Raw genomic sequence first — 21,139 nt, 5'->3', positions numbered from 1 at the left:
ACACATGGCTAGTAACAGATTTTTGTTGTTGCATCACTCTCTGCTGCTCTTTTTTTCTCCTGCGGTTCTCGGCTGCCTACTGTCCACTGAATCAGAAACACCTTCAAGTTAAAAGACAGGTCGAGGGTACGGAGGGGTCACTGCTGTGGGTTTAATTACAGTATGGCTGAGGGCAGTTGAGACAGGGCTGTCAAAACTGACTCCAGTCATGTACAGTAAATATTACACTGCACACATACATAAATACTGTACCCTAGCACTTACTCGAGCTGTTGTATCTATGTAATTAAACAGTGTGAACATTACATTGTAGAAACACATCAGTAGTCGTGACAAAGATAAGATAAAGATTAAAGGTCACATTTTCTCTTCCTTCAATAACTAATCTCTACCCATGTTAACAGTTGAAATGTAAAATCCTGTTGTTGAAATGTCCAGATGTTGCCATAACCTTTTGTTTTCAGTGTGAACATCTTTTCTCATTTCCTGAGTCTGCTGCTGTTTAAACACTGTAGCTTTCCAGTGAACAAGAACAAATTAGTTTTGGTTCATGTTTAGGAGGTATTACTGACGGTGTGTCCGCATACAGTAAGTATGCACTCATATGCACTCATATTTTTTTTGCAGGCAGCTGCTGAAGACGGAGCTGGGCTCCTTCTTCACTGAGTACCTTCAGAACCAGCTGCTCACTAAAGGCATGGTGATACTGAGAGACAAGATCCGCTTCTATGAGGGTAAGCGCGCACACACACACACACACACACACTCCCCACATACACACACACACACACTCTGACTACAATAGATTGTCAGCGCTGTCGTCACAGCAACCAGACAGGAAGTGATGCTTTACGTCAATTACACAACATCCAGTCAATGTGAGAAATTAAGACACACCACTGTGCTGAAATACAGTGACTGACATACCCATTGTTCTGGCTCTGTGGTGTGTGTGTGTGTGTGTGTGTGTGTGTGTGTGTGTGTGTGTGTGTGTGTGTGTGTGTGTGTGTGTGTGTGTGTGTGTGTGTGTGTGTGTGTGTGTGTGTGTGTGTGTGTGTGTGTGTGTGTGTGTGTGGCTTCAAGAATATCTAGTCATTCTCAGGGCTAGAAAGCATCAGAATCTTTACTTTACAACATTTCAGACATGTACAATTTGTATGGAAATAAGAACACCAACAACCTCTGCAATGAGAACAAACCACACAAAGTTCCCAGATAACATGATGCCAAGATTTTCCCAATTATCTTTTGATTTTCCCATTATCTTTTGTTGACTGAGTGTGGCAGACAGTTTGGTTGTTGTCATTTCTTTGACGTTGTGGTGATTGGTTGTTTGTCTTGTGTGTTTATAGGTCAGAAGTTGCTGGACTCCCTGGCTGACACATGGGACTTCTTCTTCTGTGATGTTCTGTCCATGCTGCAGGCCATCTTCTATCCTGTACAGGTACACACACACACAGCCATACACACACTCACATGCTTATATTCTCCTTACAAAACTGTGTTGTGTGTGTGTGTGTGTGTGTGTGTGTGTGTGTGTGTGTGTGTGTGTGTGTGTCCCCTCAGGGCAAGGAGCCATCAGTGCGTCAGTTAGCTCTCCTCCACTTCAGGAACATCATCACCCTCAACCTGAAACTGGACGAGGCTCTGTCTCGACCCCGAGCCAGAGTTCCCCCTTCTATCATACAGATGCTGCTAATTCTACAGGTACACACAAACACTCTTTATCTTTTCCTTTCCTTTTTAACCACTTTGTGTTAAAATCTCTCACGCTATCTCCACACACACCCTTAAACACATGGCTTGCACAGACACGACTGTTGTGGGGTTAGGGAAGAGGGTAAGTGACAACAGATGGGGGATCAGAGGGTACAGAGATCTGTTGACTTATTTTCTTGCAAAGGGATCTCACAGGAAGTAATCTCAGTGTGAACACAGAGCACAGTCGTCTTCCCATGACCACTCAGTACCCTCCGCACCCTGCCTGTGTCTGTGTCAATGTTTGTCTGCGCGAATTATTCATGTGTACGCTGTCCTTTATGTCCTCACAAAAAGAGGAAAAAAACAGCCAAGTCAATTATGATGACAGTGTTTCAGAACTTATTAGCAAAAACTTGTTGAAGCAAAGGGTCAAAGGAATATGTGAAACTTTCGTCTTATCTGCTAAGTGATGATAGCACAGACATTGATGTGTCCCCTGTGGATAATTGGCTTCAGTTCATAAACATTTCAAAATAAACTATAGAGAGTAACAGTAGGCAACTGAAAGTAAGAAGCCTGACCTTTAGAGTTTTAAGTTTAAACTTTTAACATTTTTTAATTTATTTGGCTGAACTAGGTTTATTTGATTTAGTTATTCATCCATTGTGCAGCTATTTGTTGTTGTTATATTATCCATTACCTTCACTTCCCGTGGAACAGGAAGAGAGTTGTTTACTTGTCATTTAACAGCGGTGTTACTGTACTCTTAATGCAGACAACACTTACTGGATTTTCAAATTAAGATGCTGCTCATTTCACAAGATTCACAACAGTTGTTTTTTTTCGTTTTCTGCAGATTGTCGATAAAATCCATATTTTACTATCGAAGGATGCATTGATAATTTAGCTTCTTCTCCTGAGGGGATCAAGGCAGTGGTCAGGACTCCCATGACGGGTTGCAAGACGATTAAAGAAACAATAGAAAGAAACAAAATTCTGCTACACAATTTTATGTTTCTTTTTTAGTCCTTTCTCTAATCTTACATTTTTTTTATTGTATATAATATTTACACTACTATTCACAATTATGCTGGTTTAGTTTACGCAAAACAGCCATAGAGTAATAGTAATTGCTGTGAATTTTGACATGTAAATTTCTCCAATCAAAGTTAGCCATTTATTGATGTAAGATGTGGGTCAGGGAATGAATGCAAGTGGATTAAGTGTGTTCTCAAGTGTGTCTGGGAGTTTGAACTGTGCGTCTGTTCCTGCGTGGGTTACTTTCAACATCGTTGCAGTGACTCATTGACCCAAATCGGCTGCTTCTGACAGAGGGCGGGCAAGGCAGCAGGGCAGGAAGGTATAGAGGGTAAAAAAGACTCAAGAATAGAAAACAGGATGTATTTATTTCCCTGTTTTAAATGGTCTTTTTTTTTTTGCCCACAACGAATCAACAGGTAGAGCTGAAGATATAAAAGCAGACAGGAAAGCAGGGCAGCTAAGACAAGAGGTTGAGTGTAAGTGAGATAAAATTCAGCACTGAATGTTTGCTGTTTTTTGTGACTACTTCTTTCATCTGTTAGTAATTTCTCTTTCATTCTGTGGCGCCAATTCGCTGACGTCTGGTCTATTTATGTGGCTTTTTTTCTGTGCTGTGGTTTTGATGTATATGCTCAATAATTCAGAGTACTGAAACTCGATTGATCTCTCCTTTTGCCATTTGGATTAAAGTCTGGGCTCACACCTCTCAGCGTGAAACAAAAAGTAGGTCTTAAGTTTATCAAAATTGTAGAGGCGAAACAAAAAGCCTGAACCTTTCAAACAGAAAAGTTTGTTATTCTTCATGGCTCTGAGTTCGTAAAACAGCACCATATTGATTCCCATTGATTATGAAGGTAATTTGTTTGCCACGGATCTACTTAAAAACACATCAAGTGCACAGTGGGTTTGAGCCTCGCAGCAAAGCTGTAATGCCTGTGTCTCCTGGCGACAGTGGAGATACAAGCACTTGGGCCGCATGAAACAAGAAGACCCATCTGCTATAAACAGGGCAATGAGGGCTCCACATATGCAGAGTGGATGCACGGTGAAGCTGGATGCGTGCAAAGTTGCAAGCAAACACCCCCTTTATTCCTATTAAGGAAATGCTGATGCAGCTTTTCTTACTCATGTTCCCAGTTGGTAGAGTTGTGTGTTGACCTAAAACCGAGACCCATACCTGGCCCGCACTCCTTTTAAAGCTACTCTAATCAATATTTTTTTATATCAACAATGAATCAAATTACAATGTAATGTGAAAGTAGTCCCTCGTAGTAACGAATCCACAAAGAATTATCTTTGCAGTGGGTTACATTATTAAATTTGACATCCATTGGTCACTTTCCTCACAGAAATTCTGCCTATATTTGTTTTGTCTGTCTCTCTCTATCTAAAGTAAGCAATGTTGATGATGTTGTTCTTATCTGGGTACGTTTATACATGTTTATACAAGTCTTTGGACCCAATTCAGTCAACACTCTCAGCTTATTTATTCATGTTGTCTTCCAGCCGGGTCCTATCGCCCACTGTCACCCCATTACTGTATGTTTAAACAATATTAAAAGTCAGCTGCCTTCTCAGAGATCTTTGATTCTACTCACAGTAACTGGCAGAGTGTTTGATAAAATCACTGAAAGGCAATTTAAACTTTCTTTCTCTTTCCCCTGGTATTTTCTTCATAGCTTTTAAAGTTTCCATTACCACTGGCCAACAAGCAGCAATTACTGGCTAACACACATACTGGCTGACTTGTGTTTGTGTGTGTTTGTGTGTGTCTGATGCAGGGAGTCCATGAATCTAAAGGTGTAACTGACGACTACCTTCGTCTGGAGTCTCTCATCCAGAAGGTGGTCTCTCCCTACCTCGGGACTCATGGGTTATATTCCAGAGATGGATCTTCCAATTCACACTGCTCTTCCTGCCTATTAGGTGTGTGAGTGTATATGTGTGTACAGATGATGTACAATAATGTTTTTATTAAAGGTCCCATGACATGGTGTTCTTTGGATGCTTTTATATAGGCCTTAGTGGTCCCCTAATACTGTATCTGAAGTCTCTTTCCTGAAATTCAGCCTTGGTGCAGAATTACAGCCACTAGAGCCGGCCCCACAATGAGCTTTCCTTAAGATGTGCCATTTCTGTGTCTGTAGCGATTGAGGAGGAGAGAGGGGGGGTGGCAAGGTGGAGGGTGGGGGTGTGGCCTTGACCAACTGCCACTTTGCTTGTTTGAAAGCCATGATGTCTCTCTCTCATGGGTGGGCCAAATTCTCTGGGCGGCAAAGCAGAGAAAGGGGAGGTAACCTTGCTCCTTATGACCTCATAAGGAGAAGATTCCAGATCGGCCCATCTGAGCTTTCATTTTCTCAAAGGCAGAGCAGGATACCCAGGGCTCGGTTTACACCTATCACCATTTCTAGCCACTGGGGGACCATAAGCAGGCTGGGGGAACTCATTAATGTTAAGAAACCTCATAAAGTGAAATTTTCATGCCATGGGACCTTTAAAGGTTACAAGTGCCATGATCTCTTGAAGTGTTTATGTGTTTTCTTGTACTTGTACTCTGTGGTGTGTTTTCAATAATAAAGTAATCAAAATTCTAAAGCAGTCTTTCTCTACTTCTAACTCTCTCTTTCTCTCTCCAGAAAAGCGTTTGCAGCGGTCCTCCAAACCAAGCAGCTCGCCCGTCCCCAAGAACCCAGTGGTACGCTCTAAGAGCTACAACGTTCCCATGCTGACCCCTGTGGTGGAGTATGACGTTGACAACTCCACAGGAGGCGGCACAGGTATCAGACGACACTCTGTCTCTGAGGTGACTTCCTGCTTGGAGGAGAGCAGCTCTTTGGATGAGTCCACGACCACTGTCACCAACAACACCAGCACACCCAGCCTCGCCAACCCCTCTCCAGCTTCCACAGTCTCTGCTGCACTTTCAGGTACGGCTATGCGGTACTAAAAAATACAACAAATCATTGACCGCATTCATTTTTAAGATTCCAAGAGGCTACTGTTTCTGGAGGGATCAATGTTTCGGATGACGTTTTTAACGTAATGTGTTTTTGTTTTAGTTTACGACTTTTCAAGAAACACCTTTTGCATTCTGCTGAACATTACGCAAACCCGTTTGTTGTCTTAACATCACAGTCTGATCATCGATTTGTGTCTCTTAAACATCTACTGTCCTCTGTACAGACATTGTGAACTCCAGCCAGGACCCCGGGCCCCGAGTCGCTGACATCCCTGCAGGTCCCCACCCTCTCCAGCCACAGAATCACTCCTCCTGCATCCTCCCAGAGCCTTCCCGAGGCCACAACGCACACTGCACAGGCTCGCTAGTGTCGGACTCCCCCGCATCCTCTACAGTGCTGGCTCAAGACACGAGCTCCAGTCCCAGTCTTTCGTCCAGTCCGGAGGTCATGATGGACAGCGTCCCGGAGTTTTTGGACTCAGAGCCGGAGCACGACGGTATCTTCCTGGACTTCTCACAATGCCATTCTGGAGGGTCAGACCCACAGCAGAGACAACAGCAGGCATAGCGTGGTGTGACACACACACATACACACATCTAAGGAGATCCACAAGGATGCGGGGACGTGTGCAGACAAAGCTGAGCCATGACGATATTCCTTACACCCTGTGACACCTCCTGATGTTTGAGACTCTAGATCATCATGGATCCTTTAAAACTAAATATTTTTTAGTAGGTTTGGTCGCCCATCCCTATAAACAAGTCTAACCTCATTTGGCCTTTTTTTTTAAAGTATATGCCCAAACCTGAAAACATCAGCACTGGCCTCTCTGGGAAGCTTTAATCACATAAATCACTCCTCTGCTCTTGTCCCATTTTCTCTTATGAATGAAAACATGAAAAAATACATAGAGCCAGTAATGATAACATATCCCAGGGACAAGTGTGCATGCTGAAAAATGAAATTGTTTTACCAATGGTAGATATCTCTTCAAGAGTAGGGCTATTGAATAGCTTTGCCTGTCAAATTCACACTTTTTTTAACATTTCAAATATAAAAGAAACTCCAGTTTGACCAATGATGCTTCTATATTGTTGGTTCAACTTATTTTATTAATTGATGATTAAATTGTTAATTACAATTTTGCACTCTGTCTTGCATTAAATCTAAGATTAATTGATTGATTCATAATGAAACACTGTAAATGACAATGAATTGGTCTTTGCAGCTTGCCAAGAGGATGACAGCCTTGTTCCAAACATTGTTTTGGCTGTATTCAGCTGTTTTCAAACCTTGGACTTTTTCCTGCCACTTCCCGTTAAATCCAAATTGTCACTGAAAGTCCCCTCTGCGTCAGCTCAGAGGGTGTGTGAGTCAGTGGTTCAGTCGGTGTCTTCAAATAAATATTAGGGGACTTTTTCATATGAAAATGTTTTTAGTCAAAATCCAACTGAACTGATTGTGTTGACAAATTCCTCTATGAGGGACAATGAGACAGTTTTAATTTGGTTATTTAAAGTTATTCAGATGTTAATCAAAGACGATATTTCAAAAGGTACATACAGGGCCCATCCCACTGCTAATGTTTAACCAGAGACTAACCTCTTATCTCAGCTCTTCTCACACTGCATGGGTGTCCACTTAAAATAGCAGAAAGCCATGTGTAAAGACTCTGTCATGCAACTGCAGTATGTTCTTGCTCCAAAGTCTGTCTAAACAGGAACAAACTAGCTTTGATTTGAGTCTTCATTGTTTACCCATCTGGAAGAAAATTCCACCCAGGCCACAATCTTTCTTTTTATGAATGAATGCAGCCTTTAAAGAGGATGTGTGCCAAGTTAATGTGTCTGATCAGTGAGATCAATGTGGCTTAGCAAATACTCATGTGCCGTGTGCTGCTTACTAATGACATCATCGTCAACCTACCTACAGCATAATGGCAACATTTAGATTGTTTTTGTAGATACTAGGAACTATTAAACATTTTGGATGAAAACCATAATAATTGTATTTCTCCGCATGAGCACATTATTTGTTATAAAATCCCCAAACTTTGATTTAAACCATTACTATCAGTCAATATTTTGGTTTAGGTTCATATTTTTAAATGCAAAATGAGAAAACCTTGCAGACACTGCCATCTTGTGTTGTGCTTTTCCCAATTTAAAGTGTGTATTATCTTTTCCTTGCATCCAAATAGATGCTGCAGTAACACAGTGTGGCAGAGAGGTGGGGAAAGGGCAGAATAACGCTTTGGTAGGACCGGAAGGAGAGGAGAGCAATTACAGACACCTGTGCGACCCCGGGGGGCGGGGCAAAGCTAACGATGGCAATATGGAGGCGAAAAGAAAAGAGCAGCGTACTAAAGAAAAAAAGATATTTAAAACACTTTTAACAGTTTCTATCTACCCGCATGTACAGTAGTAAAGTGCATATAAAAGGTTTTGACGCAGTTGTTTGAAGAAGCGGCTGGAGTTCCTGGACTTCCCTGGGAAACAACGTGCTGCTACGTGGACGCCGATCACCAGAGCAGGTGTGAATGCTACTTTCTTAAGATTTCCCGTCAACCTTTTCAGGCTTCTTATTTACTCTGCCTTTGTGCATTGATAATCACATTCAGAATTTGAAGGGGGAATTAGCCTAGCTTTTCTTTTGATCCATTAACTTATGGAAGATGGACTGGAAAAAAGCGTTTGTTTTGCAATTGAATGCCCTTAAGATGTATCTGATTACTACAGTGGCTATTGGATTTTAGAAAGAAGCCACTGCACATATTAGAATGACTTTATAGTATAACGACTTTTTTAAGGCATACTATGATTTGTTTTTTGTTTTACTTAGGCCTACTATAGTCCTAGTATACTTTTTTTCTTACATACGTATGGCTTTTATAACTTTGTTGTGGCATACTATACTATGACATTATTATTGGCATTGGCATTTATATGACATTTGACATATTATACTATGACTTTTTTGACAGTTTTTGTGACCTATTATAGTATGACATTTACATGGAATACTATGACTTGTTATGGCATACTGTGCTGTGACATTTCTTATGACTTATACTATATTTTATGTTATACTATGACATTTTGAATGTCATTTTTGACATATGACTTAAACACTTTTTTATGGCATACTATGACATATTAATGACTTTTATGACATAACATCTTTTTTGGGGGAAGTATCAAATTGTATAAATCGCAGTATAAAATGTCAATAGTAATTGACATTTTCTATGCCTTTTTTTACACATAGGCTTGTTGTATTTTTAATGGCATTCCTATATGGCATTTTATTTGAACCTTTTTTGTTTTTTATGACAAACTAATGATTTTTGTATGGCATACTATACTTCAATATACTACAATACATGTTTAGGACTTATTATACTACATTTTTATGGCATTTATTTGGCATAATATACTGACATTTTTAATAAAATGTAAGGCATAATATAATCATCTTTATGACATACTATGATTTTAAACTTTTTTATGGCATAATATACTATGACATTTCATGACTTTTATGATATATACTATATTTTTATGGCATACTAATGGCTTTTTTGTGGCATACTATAGTACTATGACCTTTTTAGACTTTTTTTGTTTTTAATTGACTATACTATGACTATTCTTTAATTCTATACTGTAATTTTATTGCATACTATATTATATTTTTATGGCAATCTTATGGCATTTTTAATTAACTTTATGGCATACTATACTATGACATGTTCTTATAACTTTTTATGACCTATACTATGACCTTTTAATGAAATTTGACATTTTATACTATATTTTTATGGTATAGCATACTATACTATATTTTATGGCATTCTTATGACATTTTTATGACTTATGTTTTTTCTTGCATACAATACTATGACATATTGACATTTGACATTAATTTGTATGGCATTCTATGGAATTTATGATTTTTTTTTATGACAAACTATAATGCCATGATGACATTATGATTTCTGTTTTTACATGTTATATTATTTTTATAGCACACTAAACTTAATTTTTTGGCATATACAATATTTTTATGGCATACTATTGCACTTTTTTGACTTTTTCAATGACAAACTATGACATTTGACATACTATACTATGACATTTTATGGGACATTATACTATGACATTTCTTATGACTTTTTATGACTCATTATACTAATTTTTATGGCATTTCTTTGGCATGAAATATGACATACTATTACTTTTTTTTTTAAACCTTTTAATGGCACACTATACTATGACCTTTCTTATGACTTTGACATTTTATACTGTATTTTTATGGCATACTGCATATTACCTATGGGCAGAACCTTTTATCTGAAGCGTATTCATTATATGTCAACCCCTAACTCCGGCAGTGTTAATACAACACACCAGCCCATGGACATTACATGTACAGTATGTACAGTAAGCACACAGTGGCTTCTATATCTTTGCTTTAAAGTAAATTTAATGTTCACCACAGTCATACTTAGGAGGATTTTTTTAGGGTAAGGAACCATTTAATAGATCAGTGAAAATAGCCTGCAGTATTTGTACTTTTTGCTAGGAGGGTTGGATGTGAAGGAGTCAAATACTGTTCGAATAGTATACTGATTTTAGTAATTTTTTTGTCAGACATGACATAAAACAAAAAAAATACATATGTATATTTTTTCTGTTTGGAGTCCTGCCCTACATTGCTGCTGACACAAGAAACAAACACATTTAAAATGCAAGTGATATTTAATGTGAGATTCAGTGACATGGATCAAGTGTAAGCATAACTAGTCTACTACATTAACTCAATATTGTGCTGCCAACTGTTTGTACATTCAGGCTTTAAAGATTCAGTATGAAAAGTAAACCTAAAAAAATAAAATCACTTATTTTACTGTTGCTCTTTGAAGCAAATGCATTTGTTGACTGAAGTTTTAAGAAGTGGAAATATGAATCATCACGCTAAGTAAAGAGAAAAAAAAATGTGTGTGCTGTGGTTACAGAGCATCAAAAGTCAAATGTCTTAAGCAGGAACAATGCACAATATTTGCAGTGCATGAAGCTGAACCCAGCTCAACTTCTGCCTGCATCTGACGGCTTTTCAGCAGCACTTTCTATTAGCATAGTGGTTGGAAATCTATATCGGAGACAACTGATTTCTTCTTACCCTTCTGCGTCTTATGTAGTTCAGGGTTGACCAGAGTACATTCAGAAAAACAATACCTTTTTGTATTGTGGCATTAGCTAGCACCAATCTTTGAAAATCACTACTCTAAATTGTTTTGTGTTTTAATTACAGCTCACAGGAACGTCCCAATCCAGTTGTCAACACAAAGCTGCATTAAGCGGTCTCCAGTCCTGCTTCGTACTGAAGGTTTGTTGTTTAATCCCACATGGTTTCCTATACACAAACTTTACTTCCATTATTATCTGCACCAATTACTCCATGCAAGTTAAATTCTCATATTTGACAATTCTGATTTGTTGATGTTCAGAAAGTCAGATAAAAAAATTATGGTCACATTTTTGCAGTTTGTCAACAGATGACAAACCTGCAGATTTCTTTTAAGTGGTTGATTTTTAAGTTACTCCTTTGGTCTGGGACATTGTTTTTGCCAGAAAGCTTTAAGCAATGTGTAGACCACAAAAACTCAATACCAAAAATCAAGTTATCACCATAGAAAACATTGTAAAACACTGCAGAAGTCTCTAAATACAACTTATTAACTGGTACTGTACTTTAAATGTCCTATTTCTCTTTAACTGATTTAGATGTTTCTTATGAGGAAGAATTACACACTTTGTGTAAACCTAATTAATCAGATTGTTTATATAGTGGAGTCACAGCGTCTGTAGGTAGTATTGCTCACAATGGCATGGTACAAACATTCAGTATGTAAACAGTATTGTGTTAATTTCCTATTTTCAGTTGAGATATGCATTTCAAACTTTAATCACTGAAGTCCATCAAAATGATGACCAAATGTTCTGCACTTTGTTACAGACACATGGCCCATGAAACGCTACAGAGAGGATCAGTCAAAGACATCTCCTTCCTGTGAAGTTATAAGGCGAGACTCCCCGTGATGCAGAGTGAAGAAGGATTCTGGCTTCAGTCCTTTCTGTTCCAGAGCCTCTCTGAGACGAACCGGCGGCTCCAGGTAATACTGGATGGAGGAGGAAACGGGACCAGAGAAAGTGAGTTATCATTTGTTTTTGACTTTCCAAGTGCGGCCGCAAGAATGAAACTGTTAGCTACAGCAATAGACGTGCAGCTTAACAAACAATGACACCTTTTGTTATGTTGTGTTACCAGAACATAATAGGTGCTCTAACACTCTGGCTTTTATGTCCCCTGTGATTTATAATAGTGAACAATGAATTGTAACGAAAAGATGAGTCAGCTCTGTGTCCGTAGAATTTATTTTTTTAAACATTTGATTTAAAAAAAAAAAAAAAGGTTTATTCAACATCTCTAACCTTAATGAAAGTAGAATTTATTGCAAAGCTTAAACTGCTTAGTTTTAGCTAGCTGTACCTAATAAACTGGCAACTGTTTTAAATACATTTTTCTACAGACTGAGCCGATGCATCAGTTCACTATTACAGCAGCCCGTTTTCACAGAGGACTAAACGCCAGAGGTTAGTGCTTTGACATGCTGTTAGTTTATTTACTGGAATATAATAAAGATGCTATTGTTGTTAAGATACAGGACTATCTCTGACTCGCTGCAGTGAGTGTACACTTTAATTACAAAATGTCACAATTCTAGCCTTAACCTCCATTTGCTTGTGGGTTAAAAGGATTAGTTTGACATTTTGGAAAATTCACTTTTTTTCTGCAGTTAGATGAGAAGATTGATAGAGTGGTGTCATCTTATCTAACACTTGGCAAGAAATTGAATAATATGTCTAACTTTCTTTTTTAAACCACTAATTCACTAACTAAAGGATCTGTATACCTCATAGGCAAGGGCAAAGGTTCCCCAGTGAATGGCCACAGACTGTTTGGCCTGAAGGTCTTGGTGAATCTGAACAGCCTCTTCTGGATCTACATGCTGCCCCTGCATCATATTCCTGGGAAAAAAAAAAGATTCTTACATGTCTGTGCATTACATACAGTATAGCAATAAACGTATGTTCTATATGCAGAAGACAGTAGTCACCATCTCTGCCATAAATTCTACCTTTACAAAAGATTTGTAATGTTCAGTTTTTGTTGACTGTCAAAAATCTCTAACATATTGAGGTGGTTTTTTTTTCTCCCCATTTAAAAACATGGGGGGGGGGGGGAAATACCTCAATATAATGTAGTCCAGTACAACTACACCTTTTTCACTGCAGACATTTGACTTGTCATATTAGTATAGTTCAACTAATTTCATTAACAATGGCTCAAATGTCCATCGTTAACAAAATTACTTCCAACTGTACTTTCCTACTACGACGAGCCAAAATGTCTGCTGTGAAAAAGGTCTATGCTGGAACACAACTGAATTAACAGTTTTATAAAAAAAAAACTGGACATTACAAAAGTAGACTTTACAGTTGTATTACATTGTACCTAATAACATGGACACTGTGTGTATTATGCACAGAACCTGGGCAGGTAAGCTCCGATGGGGATTGCTGCAAGGTCAAACGGTCCGAAGCGTCGTCCAATCTCGTGGAAGGAAGTGCAGTAGCCGGTATCGCCAGCGAAGAAAAACCGATGGTCCGGACCCAAAATAGACCAGCTGCCCCATAACGACTGAGAGAAAAAGACAAATAGTTAAGTGTATGTACTAAATATGCTTTAAACTCAAAATAAAACTATTGAAACTGCCTTTTTCTGCATGACTCGCCCCTGTTGCACTAAATGCTTGCTCTTGGGGGAATTATTGGAATGGTTGAGTCTTTGTAAATTATAGTGTGGTCTAGACCTACTCTCTGTAAAGTGTCTTGAGATAACTTCTTATGATTTGATACTATAAATAAAACAATTAATTCATACATAAAAGGTATTATTACCTTGTTATCATCCAGTGCGGTGCGTTTGCTCCAGTGCTGAGATGGTGTGCAGACAAATGTGACATCATCATGACCCGGGACACAGTTCTCCTCCCACCAATCCAGCTCCATCACATTCTCACAGTCCATCTTCACCAGCCAGTCCATCAAACCCAGGGGCACGAACCTGGGAAACACACATACATACATTATCACACTTACATAATAGGGACATGATAATTCCAATATTCCGGCATACTACATAATACGATACAACTTTATTGTCAATTCACGCTGAAATACATTTTGCTTTCCTGAGCAGCTGTAAGCAGAATACATGAACTACAATGAATACATGGATATATAGTCAACAGTAACTACATTACTGTTGACTATATATCCAAGACACGTACCAGCGTAGCTCCCCTCCAAAGCGTGCATTAAGGCTGGCCACAGACCCAGCATCCAGATGGTCGTAATGAGAATGACTGATGACGACAGCGTCGATCCTGGGCAGCTGTTGGCAGAAGGATAAACCATGAAAACGAGGTATAAAGGAAGCAGCCAAAGAAACTAACTTTTTGGAAAAAAAGGTGAACTATTGAATTTAAGGGAAAAAACAAAGTACTTAACCTGTTCCACATTGCAGGGGGGGCCTCTGTATCTTTTGGGTCCCATAAACTGAAACGGTGAGGCCCTCTGGCTGAAGATAGGGTCTGTCAGAATATTCAGCCCGTCCATTTCAACCAGAACCGTGGCGTGGCCAAGCCAGGTGACTCTCAGACCTGGACCAGAGTCAGAGAGGTCTGGGTTCTGGACAAAGTACGGTTCCATCACTGGGAGCTCACTGTCCAGAGCCTTCACAGGGAGGGGAAAAGAGAATGACAGTAAGAGCAACAGAGAGAGGTAGATGGAGGAATAAAAGGGAAGGATACAGAAGAAAGGAAGAGAGAAGAAGTAGCACAGAATGACAGGGAGAGCAAACAACCACATACTGATTATAAGGAATAGGATGTTTCAGTAATCATACTTTTCAAAAATGAACACTAATCCCCTCGCACCCTAATAATAGACTCACTGTTCTGGGCTCTGCAAATGTTATAGTCCTGCACTGGTTGCTCCACTCTAAACACATGGATCAACATGTTTTTGTTGCTGCTTGTGATGTATGATGTATTCTCAATTAAAAAACAAAAAAACAAAAAGCTCTTTGAACAATTTACTTTTGTGTGCCGTGAAGTTTGATCTATCATGTAATTTATAGGATCCTAGCACAATATATTTACATAATGTTGCAAACTACCTTTCCATTAAAATGTTGATCTATGACCTCTCTGGTTGTTTATTTTTTACACCCATTCACATTTTATAAAACATCAAAAATGTGCAATTAAGGGGTTAAAAATGTTTCTGTTGCTGTGTGAATGCAGTTTTTGAAGCCTGTTAAGGTCTTACGGAGCTCAGCAAGGTTTCCACTAGGAGCTATAAATACTCAAGGGCAATAATCCCACTAAGAGGTGGGAAATACTGTATATGAACTCTAATATGGATCACTATGAGGATAATACGAGTAAAGCCATACATTTGCAGCTTTTTAAAAGTGTCATACACACACACACACACACACACACACACACACACACACACACACACACACACACACACACACACACACACACACACACACACACACACACACACACACACACACACACACACACACACACACACAGTATTACATTGGGAAGGTTAAATTTAAAACAGATTACTGATTCAACACTATTTGGAGTTACTTATGAAAAATGTAGTTAATTGTAGGGCTGCGCAATTAATTGCAATGTTATCGAAATAGCAATATGGACTAGTGCAATATCCAAATGGCAGGGGGGCGCAATATTTGTTAAAGGCAAAACATGTCTAACCATTCAGAATGAAGTATTGTGGGGCTGCAGTCGCCCTGGACCTACAAATTCCATCCTACAGACTAAAGGAACACATCTTTGTTTGGTACAGATTCTTGCAAAAAAATCACACTACATGACTATAGTACATTTTTATTTGTGTTTCAATGAAAATAATGATCCAAAAAATTGATCATTACCTCCCATATCGTGAATCATATTGCACTTGCGACATCAGTCAAAATAATCGCAATTTGACATTTTCCTCATATCGTGGCTTTACATTTTTATTCTTATAAGTACCCACCTCTTTACTAGTTGGTATATTGCTGTGATTTTTATCCAACAACAGGAATCTGAGCAGGGTGGTGTAGGAAGGGAACCGCCATGTGGGCCAGGGGTTTGTCCAGCGACCATGTTTGTCCTGACAGGACTTTGTCACTTCCTCCTATAATAAAAGTAAACAATGACATTTTTGCCATTTATTTTAGGCTTAAAGAAGGGCATTTCAAACGACGTAAGGTTAAAACACAATAAGTAGAGAACTGTAGAGATGGCATGTTAAGGGATGTTTATGGAAATGAGGTAAAGTCGGTTGTGTTTAGCTAGAGGTTTTAGGGGACAGGGGGCTGATGGGAAGTGAGGTTTTACCTCCAGCCGGTAGTCCAAGCGGAAGCTCTTGCGGGAGGAACGAGAGGAGCTGCTCTTCCTCTGGGTCTGAGGATTTACCTCTCCACCCTCAGCACCTCTCAGCACCCCACCATCCTGGAGTACAGGTACAAGCAAAGACCCACAGTGATGGATTCAATTTGCATTGTCTAAGGCATTTTAAACATGATGGGTAATTAGCATCACCAACCACATAACCAACCATCATCAAGACATCTTATTGTGCCCTCAAATTAAAAGAAAGACTAATTGGAATCATGTTCAGATTCTGGTAGCTTTGAGTGTAACAATCCCACCTTTACTATTATCATCAGAGTTCTGCACCCACTTAACATTACACTCCTCTAACACTGTCAGACTCATGATGGACAGTTAAAAAAAGAGTCACAATCAATACAGCAGAAGCAAAGATATCTTCCCATTTTATTTCATGCATTCTTCTTCCTTGTCAAAATCTGATGCCTACATTACCCACAATGCAACTCGCCCACCAACAGTTAAGTCAGAGATTTGGGTGCATTATTAGTAGCAGCTAATGGAGCTTCAAGCCACTAGCCTCAAGCAGAGATGAGGAGCAGGCTTAAGAGGTCTGGTAAGCTCACTGCTTTCTTACTACAGACTGCCAGATCTTTTTTTTTTTTTTTTTCATTTTCAATCTTGTAGTTTTCAGCCCCAAAAGACATGACAAATGACATCACATGAAGCAGTTTATCAGATTTCACACAGCTCCTCCTGGAACCACAAAGACTTTATACTACTTTTTTCACATTTGCAGTAGTACTCCCAATACCTCTAAACAGACTTTGATGTGTAAAATCTGCGGAGTTACCCTTAAACAGGTAGAGCATGAGTCAAGTACCTCAACAGTGAATAGAAATTGTTTACAGCAGAAAAAAAAAAAATAGTCAAAATGTCTGCTGAGAGTAAGAAAACTACAGGTGTAATCAATAATACTGATAACAGCTGCATTTCCATTGAGATTAGCAGTACCTGCTATTTTGCATGCTGGTTCACTAGAATGGCTTACTGGGACACTTAGATAGAAATGAACGATCAGTAATGTCATTTGTTCCACCTGTGCTTTTCCTGCTATGACAAGTCAAAATGTCTGCTGTGAAAAAAATCAAAAAGAAAATCAATTTTGATCGCAAATTTGTAACCATATTTAGACAGCCAACAACAGCAGAAACACATATCACCAGACAAAACAAGAGTCTCCTAGAGGAGTTCAGAAACATGAATTTCACTGTAAAATGTTATACCGCCAGTAACTGACTTTATATTACAAGTTAGAATTTACCACATATCACATCTTGTTACTGATCTAGTTGTGAGTAGTAGGCTGCTTACCCCCACCAGGCCTTTTCTCTCCTCCAGTGCTGCTCTGCCTGAAGATGATGGCTTATCCATGGGCTCACCACTACACCTAGCACACACAAACAAACACTTTAAACAACATAGTTACAAAGTGCTTCAGTCAGTAGAACCACAGCTCAAACTGCTCTTCTGAAGCATCCAGGGGTCACATGCCTTGCTTAAAAGGTGCACCAGAAGCTGCTGAGAATGTGGACAGCCTTACACATTCATACTGCAACAAGCACATTAAGCAGCGGACAGTTAAACCATAATAGTTTGCATATGAGACAGAAAGATGATAATCAGACACAGACACACACACACACAGACACACACAGACACACACACCAGCTTCACTGTATTCAAATGACAATGCTATCAGGGGTGAAATAGTGCTAACACAGTGCACCAAATTCAATGCCTCAACCTTGTTTCAGACCACACCTAGCTAAACTTACTAATACCTTATGTCTTCTTGCTGGCAGGAAAGATTAATATGACAAGTTACATGGTGAGGGTGACAGATGAAAAATACACAAAGAGCACTTTCTTTTGTGTAATACTGATTGGAAAGTAACGGATGCATACATAATACAGAAATAATGAAGGCAATCCATGTTCAAAAAAAGCCACATTAACTATTAATACCAAGTGATTAGGCCAGACTAGAATCTTACTTAGCTGTACTCAAACCATATTGTTACTTTATACAGGCCTATTACAGGCCCAGTGCAACAGCCGAAACTGCTCTGAGTAATTCCTTCTTAGAAAATATCCACCTCAAACATGGTGGTGCAATATTAAACTTTTAGTTGAGCCCTACACTGAGCTACAAGTCTCCTTTCAGCTGAGCTGACCCAAGGTAATATAAAAGAATCCTAGACTGACTGTGTGACTTAAAGAAATAATCCCCTTTGTAGGACAAGTTGCAAAATATGAGTTAATTTGAAATTTTAGTTTAGGGATAGGAAAAGAAACACCTTCATTTACTAGGCACATCAATTTGTGTTGGACCTACACACCCCAAAGCCAGCAAGCCTAATCACAGCCCTTCCTCATCCTGCTATTATCTACAGCAATCACAGTGCAGCACACACCCTTACTAACTACTATCCACTCAAATGATTCCTTCATGCACTTATAGAGAGAATGCACTTGAGGGTGGCCTTCTTTGCTATCCCATATTGATTGAAGAGATTTGTAAGATGTGGTCCCTTCATGGCATGATATTGATGAGGCTATTCTAAAAGATGGATCCTCTGTTGTGCTACGAGACATGTATGACTATGCCAGGTATACACACCAATGCAGTACTGCAACAGAAGCCCCACAACGCACTTGTCCCATTTGCGGGAACTCGATACATTAAAAAGGTATGGTGTGCTGATGATGCACTCAGTCTCATGAATGGACTTTAACTGCACAAACACAGTCTCTGGGACAACAATGGAGCTCTGTGGATGACAACCAAAGATCTATGTAGCCAGCCAGCGTGCCTGATGTGGTCATATGAGCAACATATAGCCTGAAGTTTCTCTCCTTTTCTGTAGTCAAGTTTATTTCAATCTTTCTATTAAGTTATCAGACAAGAGTTGTACAATATTTGTGAAGGAAAGTCAATTGCAGATTATACCATTTACTTAGCCCAAGTTTCCCTCATGAAAGCAAGTGTCCCAAACAAATGAATTATATTACTGCTATAATTTTCATGACAGCATCACACACAAGTCTAAACATGATAGTCCCTAGGATACTCACTAACTGCAAAACCATTTGATAAAAAAGCCTTAACATCTTTAGAAGTCTTCAAATATTTCCCGACACATTGACACAAGAGGAAAGGCAGCAAGAACAGCACTGGCTTAACGTATTTGCCAAATAGGAAATGTAGTAATACGAAGCTATAAGGCATTTTAACATGAATGTAGCTAGCCCAGCAAAATTGGTCCCTTGGGGAAAACACCACACACTCACTGTCGAGTACCCTAGCCACATGCCTATTTTCAGCCGACTTACCTGAAAACTTGAACGCAACAGAATACCACCAGTTGTTTTCTTAGCGAGGAGACATGTTTGCTGCATTTAGTTTAGCCATAATTGTTATACTATGTTAATGCGAGCTGGGTAACATTATTAGGAGCTATACGGTTCCCTCTGCATTTCCAGTAACGTTACGGTTTACATTACTATGACGTATCTTTTACACACTAGCGAGTGGAATATTAATTCCGCTGTTGGAAATATGTCTTTTTAAATAGTAAGACGTGAAGTTTAAAACGTAGGAAGCAGCACGGTGAGGATCATTACCAGCTCTGTTTCTCTGACGTCGGTGCTAAACCCTCTGATCACGTGACTACCCGAAAAACTCTCGCGGGCGGTTTAATAGATAACTAAGAGCGAAGCGAGGGGAATATTTTGTACATTAAAATAATAAAAAGTAAATTACTTATATATAAACATTTCAAAAAGTGTATCTTGCTTATTATTATTATTATTATTATTATTATTATTATTATAATAACTGTTTATAATATTTTATTATAAACATATTTTATTATGCTTAATAACTTGGTAAAGAAAATTACCAATAATATTTAATACGGTAAAGAAAGGTAACGTTAGCCGATTTATTTTCTTAATACATCACTGCTTGTTTATTTTGTCTCCTTATTAAGGCAAATAGATTTATGCATGTAATTTATTAACATATTTGATCACTTAGTTAATTATCTTACTACTTAAGTTAATTTTTTGTTATTAATTTAAGTTTGACCCATCTAGTCCAACGTGGCTATTTGCACATCCGCAAAAAAAAAAGTGTAGCTTATACTGCCTATATTTAATATTTTAAATTTAGAACTAAAATAAAATGTAATCACTTGAATTAAAATGCATTTAATACATTTGACCAACAATCACCATAGTGGTTTCCTACCTGGAAAAATGTATCATCCTATGACCCGGACATAAAATATATATTGCTAGTGAAGTTTCCCACTCTCATTCATAGCAAAAGTCATTTTATGTTTGCATGTCTCCTCAGCACGGACTACAAAAAAACTCATTGCTGGCATACATTTCTTCTTAAATTTGAGTAATTTTAGATATAACTGAGAAAAAGTGTGAAATAACGACTCAAACCCTAAGCACATCTCTGCCAAGCTACTATGCTCCCACGAGGACTCTATACATATGTGTATTATGGTGCGTTTTTATTTATATTTAACGTGAAAGTGTACTTACCTTGAAGTCCGTCTCCTAATGAAGGACACCTGGAGCCAGTTGAACCCGAGCACATAAACTGCATTCACTCGCTCGGTGTATTTACTAGACTTACATCTATACGCCAGCAACAAATGTACAGGCCTGCACAACACTGGTTCCATTCTAGCTTTTTGTATTTTGCCATATTTGTTTGGGAGTTTTAAAGAACAGCCAGAGGACACAAAGTTGCATTTGTGTACAGCTCGAGAACAATGTCGGTCCGGACAGCAAAAGTTGTTTG

At 38.8% G+C, this 21,139-nt stretch overlaps 2 protein-coding genes across 5 annotated transcripts in view; one reads left to right on the top strand and one right to left on the bottom strand.

The window, feature by feature from the left end:
- Positions 1-13,544, top strand: part of LOC120553407 (proline-rich protein 5-like) — a 20,926-nt gene extending 7,382 nt beyond the window's left edge. Inside the window, 12 exon segments of the mRNA XM_039791769.1 lie at positions 628-734; positions 1,353-1,444; positions 1,567-1,707; positions 4,524-4,668; positions 5,382-5,672; positions 5,929-6,242; positions 6,244-8,238; positions 11,019-11,093; positions 11,724-11,917; positions 12,298-12,361; positions 12,689-12,854; positions 13,318-13,544. Of these exon segments, the coding sequence (XP_039647703.1) occupies positions 628-734; positions 1,353-1,444; positions 1,567-1,707; positions 4,524-4,668; positions 5,382-5,672; positions 5,929-6,242; positions 6,244-6,282 (1,129 nt within the window). The 3' untranslated portion in view covers positions 6,283-8,238; positions 11,019-11,093; positions 11,724-11,917; ... (1 more) ...; positions 12,689-12,854; positions 13,318-13,544.
- On the bottom strand, positions 10,447-21,139 carry napepld (N-acyl phosphatidylethanolamine phospholipase D). Of its 4 annotated transcripts, none has more exons than XM_039791770.1 (10): positions 20,878-21,139; positions 17,629-17,704; positions 16,261-16,374; positions 15,917-16,057; positions 14,342-14,566; positions 14,122-14,225; positions 13,730-13,895; positions 13,321-13,469; positions 12,682-12,796; positions 10,447-11,886 (listed from the first exon to the last, which is right to left on the bottom strand). In XM_039791770.1, the coding sequence occupies exons 1-10, from the start codon at positions 21,018-21,020 to the stop codon at positions 11,755-11,757; spliced, it is 1,365 nt and encodes a 454-aa protein (XP_039647704.1). In that variant the 5' UTR covers positions 21,021-21,139; the 3' UTR covers positions 10,447-11,754. The 4 variants fall into 4 exon arrangements, with proteins under 4 accessions (XP_039647704.1, XP_039647705.1, XP_039647706.1 ...); XM_039791771.1 differs by lacking the exon at positions 20,878-21,139 and adding an exon at positions 20,570-20,601; XM_039791772.1 differs by lacking the exon at positions 20,878-21,139 and adding an exon at positions 19,651-19,982.

The sequence above is a fragment of the Perca fluviatilis genome, chromosome 23 (assembly GCF_010015445.1).
Source record: "Perca fluviatilis chromosome 23, GENO_Pfluv_1.0, whole genome shotgun sequence".
NCBI lineage: Eukaryota > Metazoa > Chordata > Actinopteri > Perciformes > Percidae > Perca > Perca fluviatilis.
This window is presented reverse-complemented; position numbering and strand designations above follow the sequence as displayed.

Bases quoted from the DNA above. Each gene is read 5' to 3' on its own strand.
- napepld (XM_039791770.1), bottom strand. From the start codon at position 21,020: ATGGAACCAGTGTTGTGCAGGCCTGTACATTTGTTGCTGGCGTATAGA. The intron at 14,567-15,916 runs GTGGGTACTTAT...CTCCCTGTGAAG, and splicing joins ATATACCAACTAGTAAAGAG to GCTCTGGACAGTGAGCTCCC. The intron at 13,470-13,729 runs GTAATAATACCT...TTTTTCTCTCAG, and splicing joins CCGCACTGGATGATAACAAG to TCGTTATGGGGCAGCTGGTC.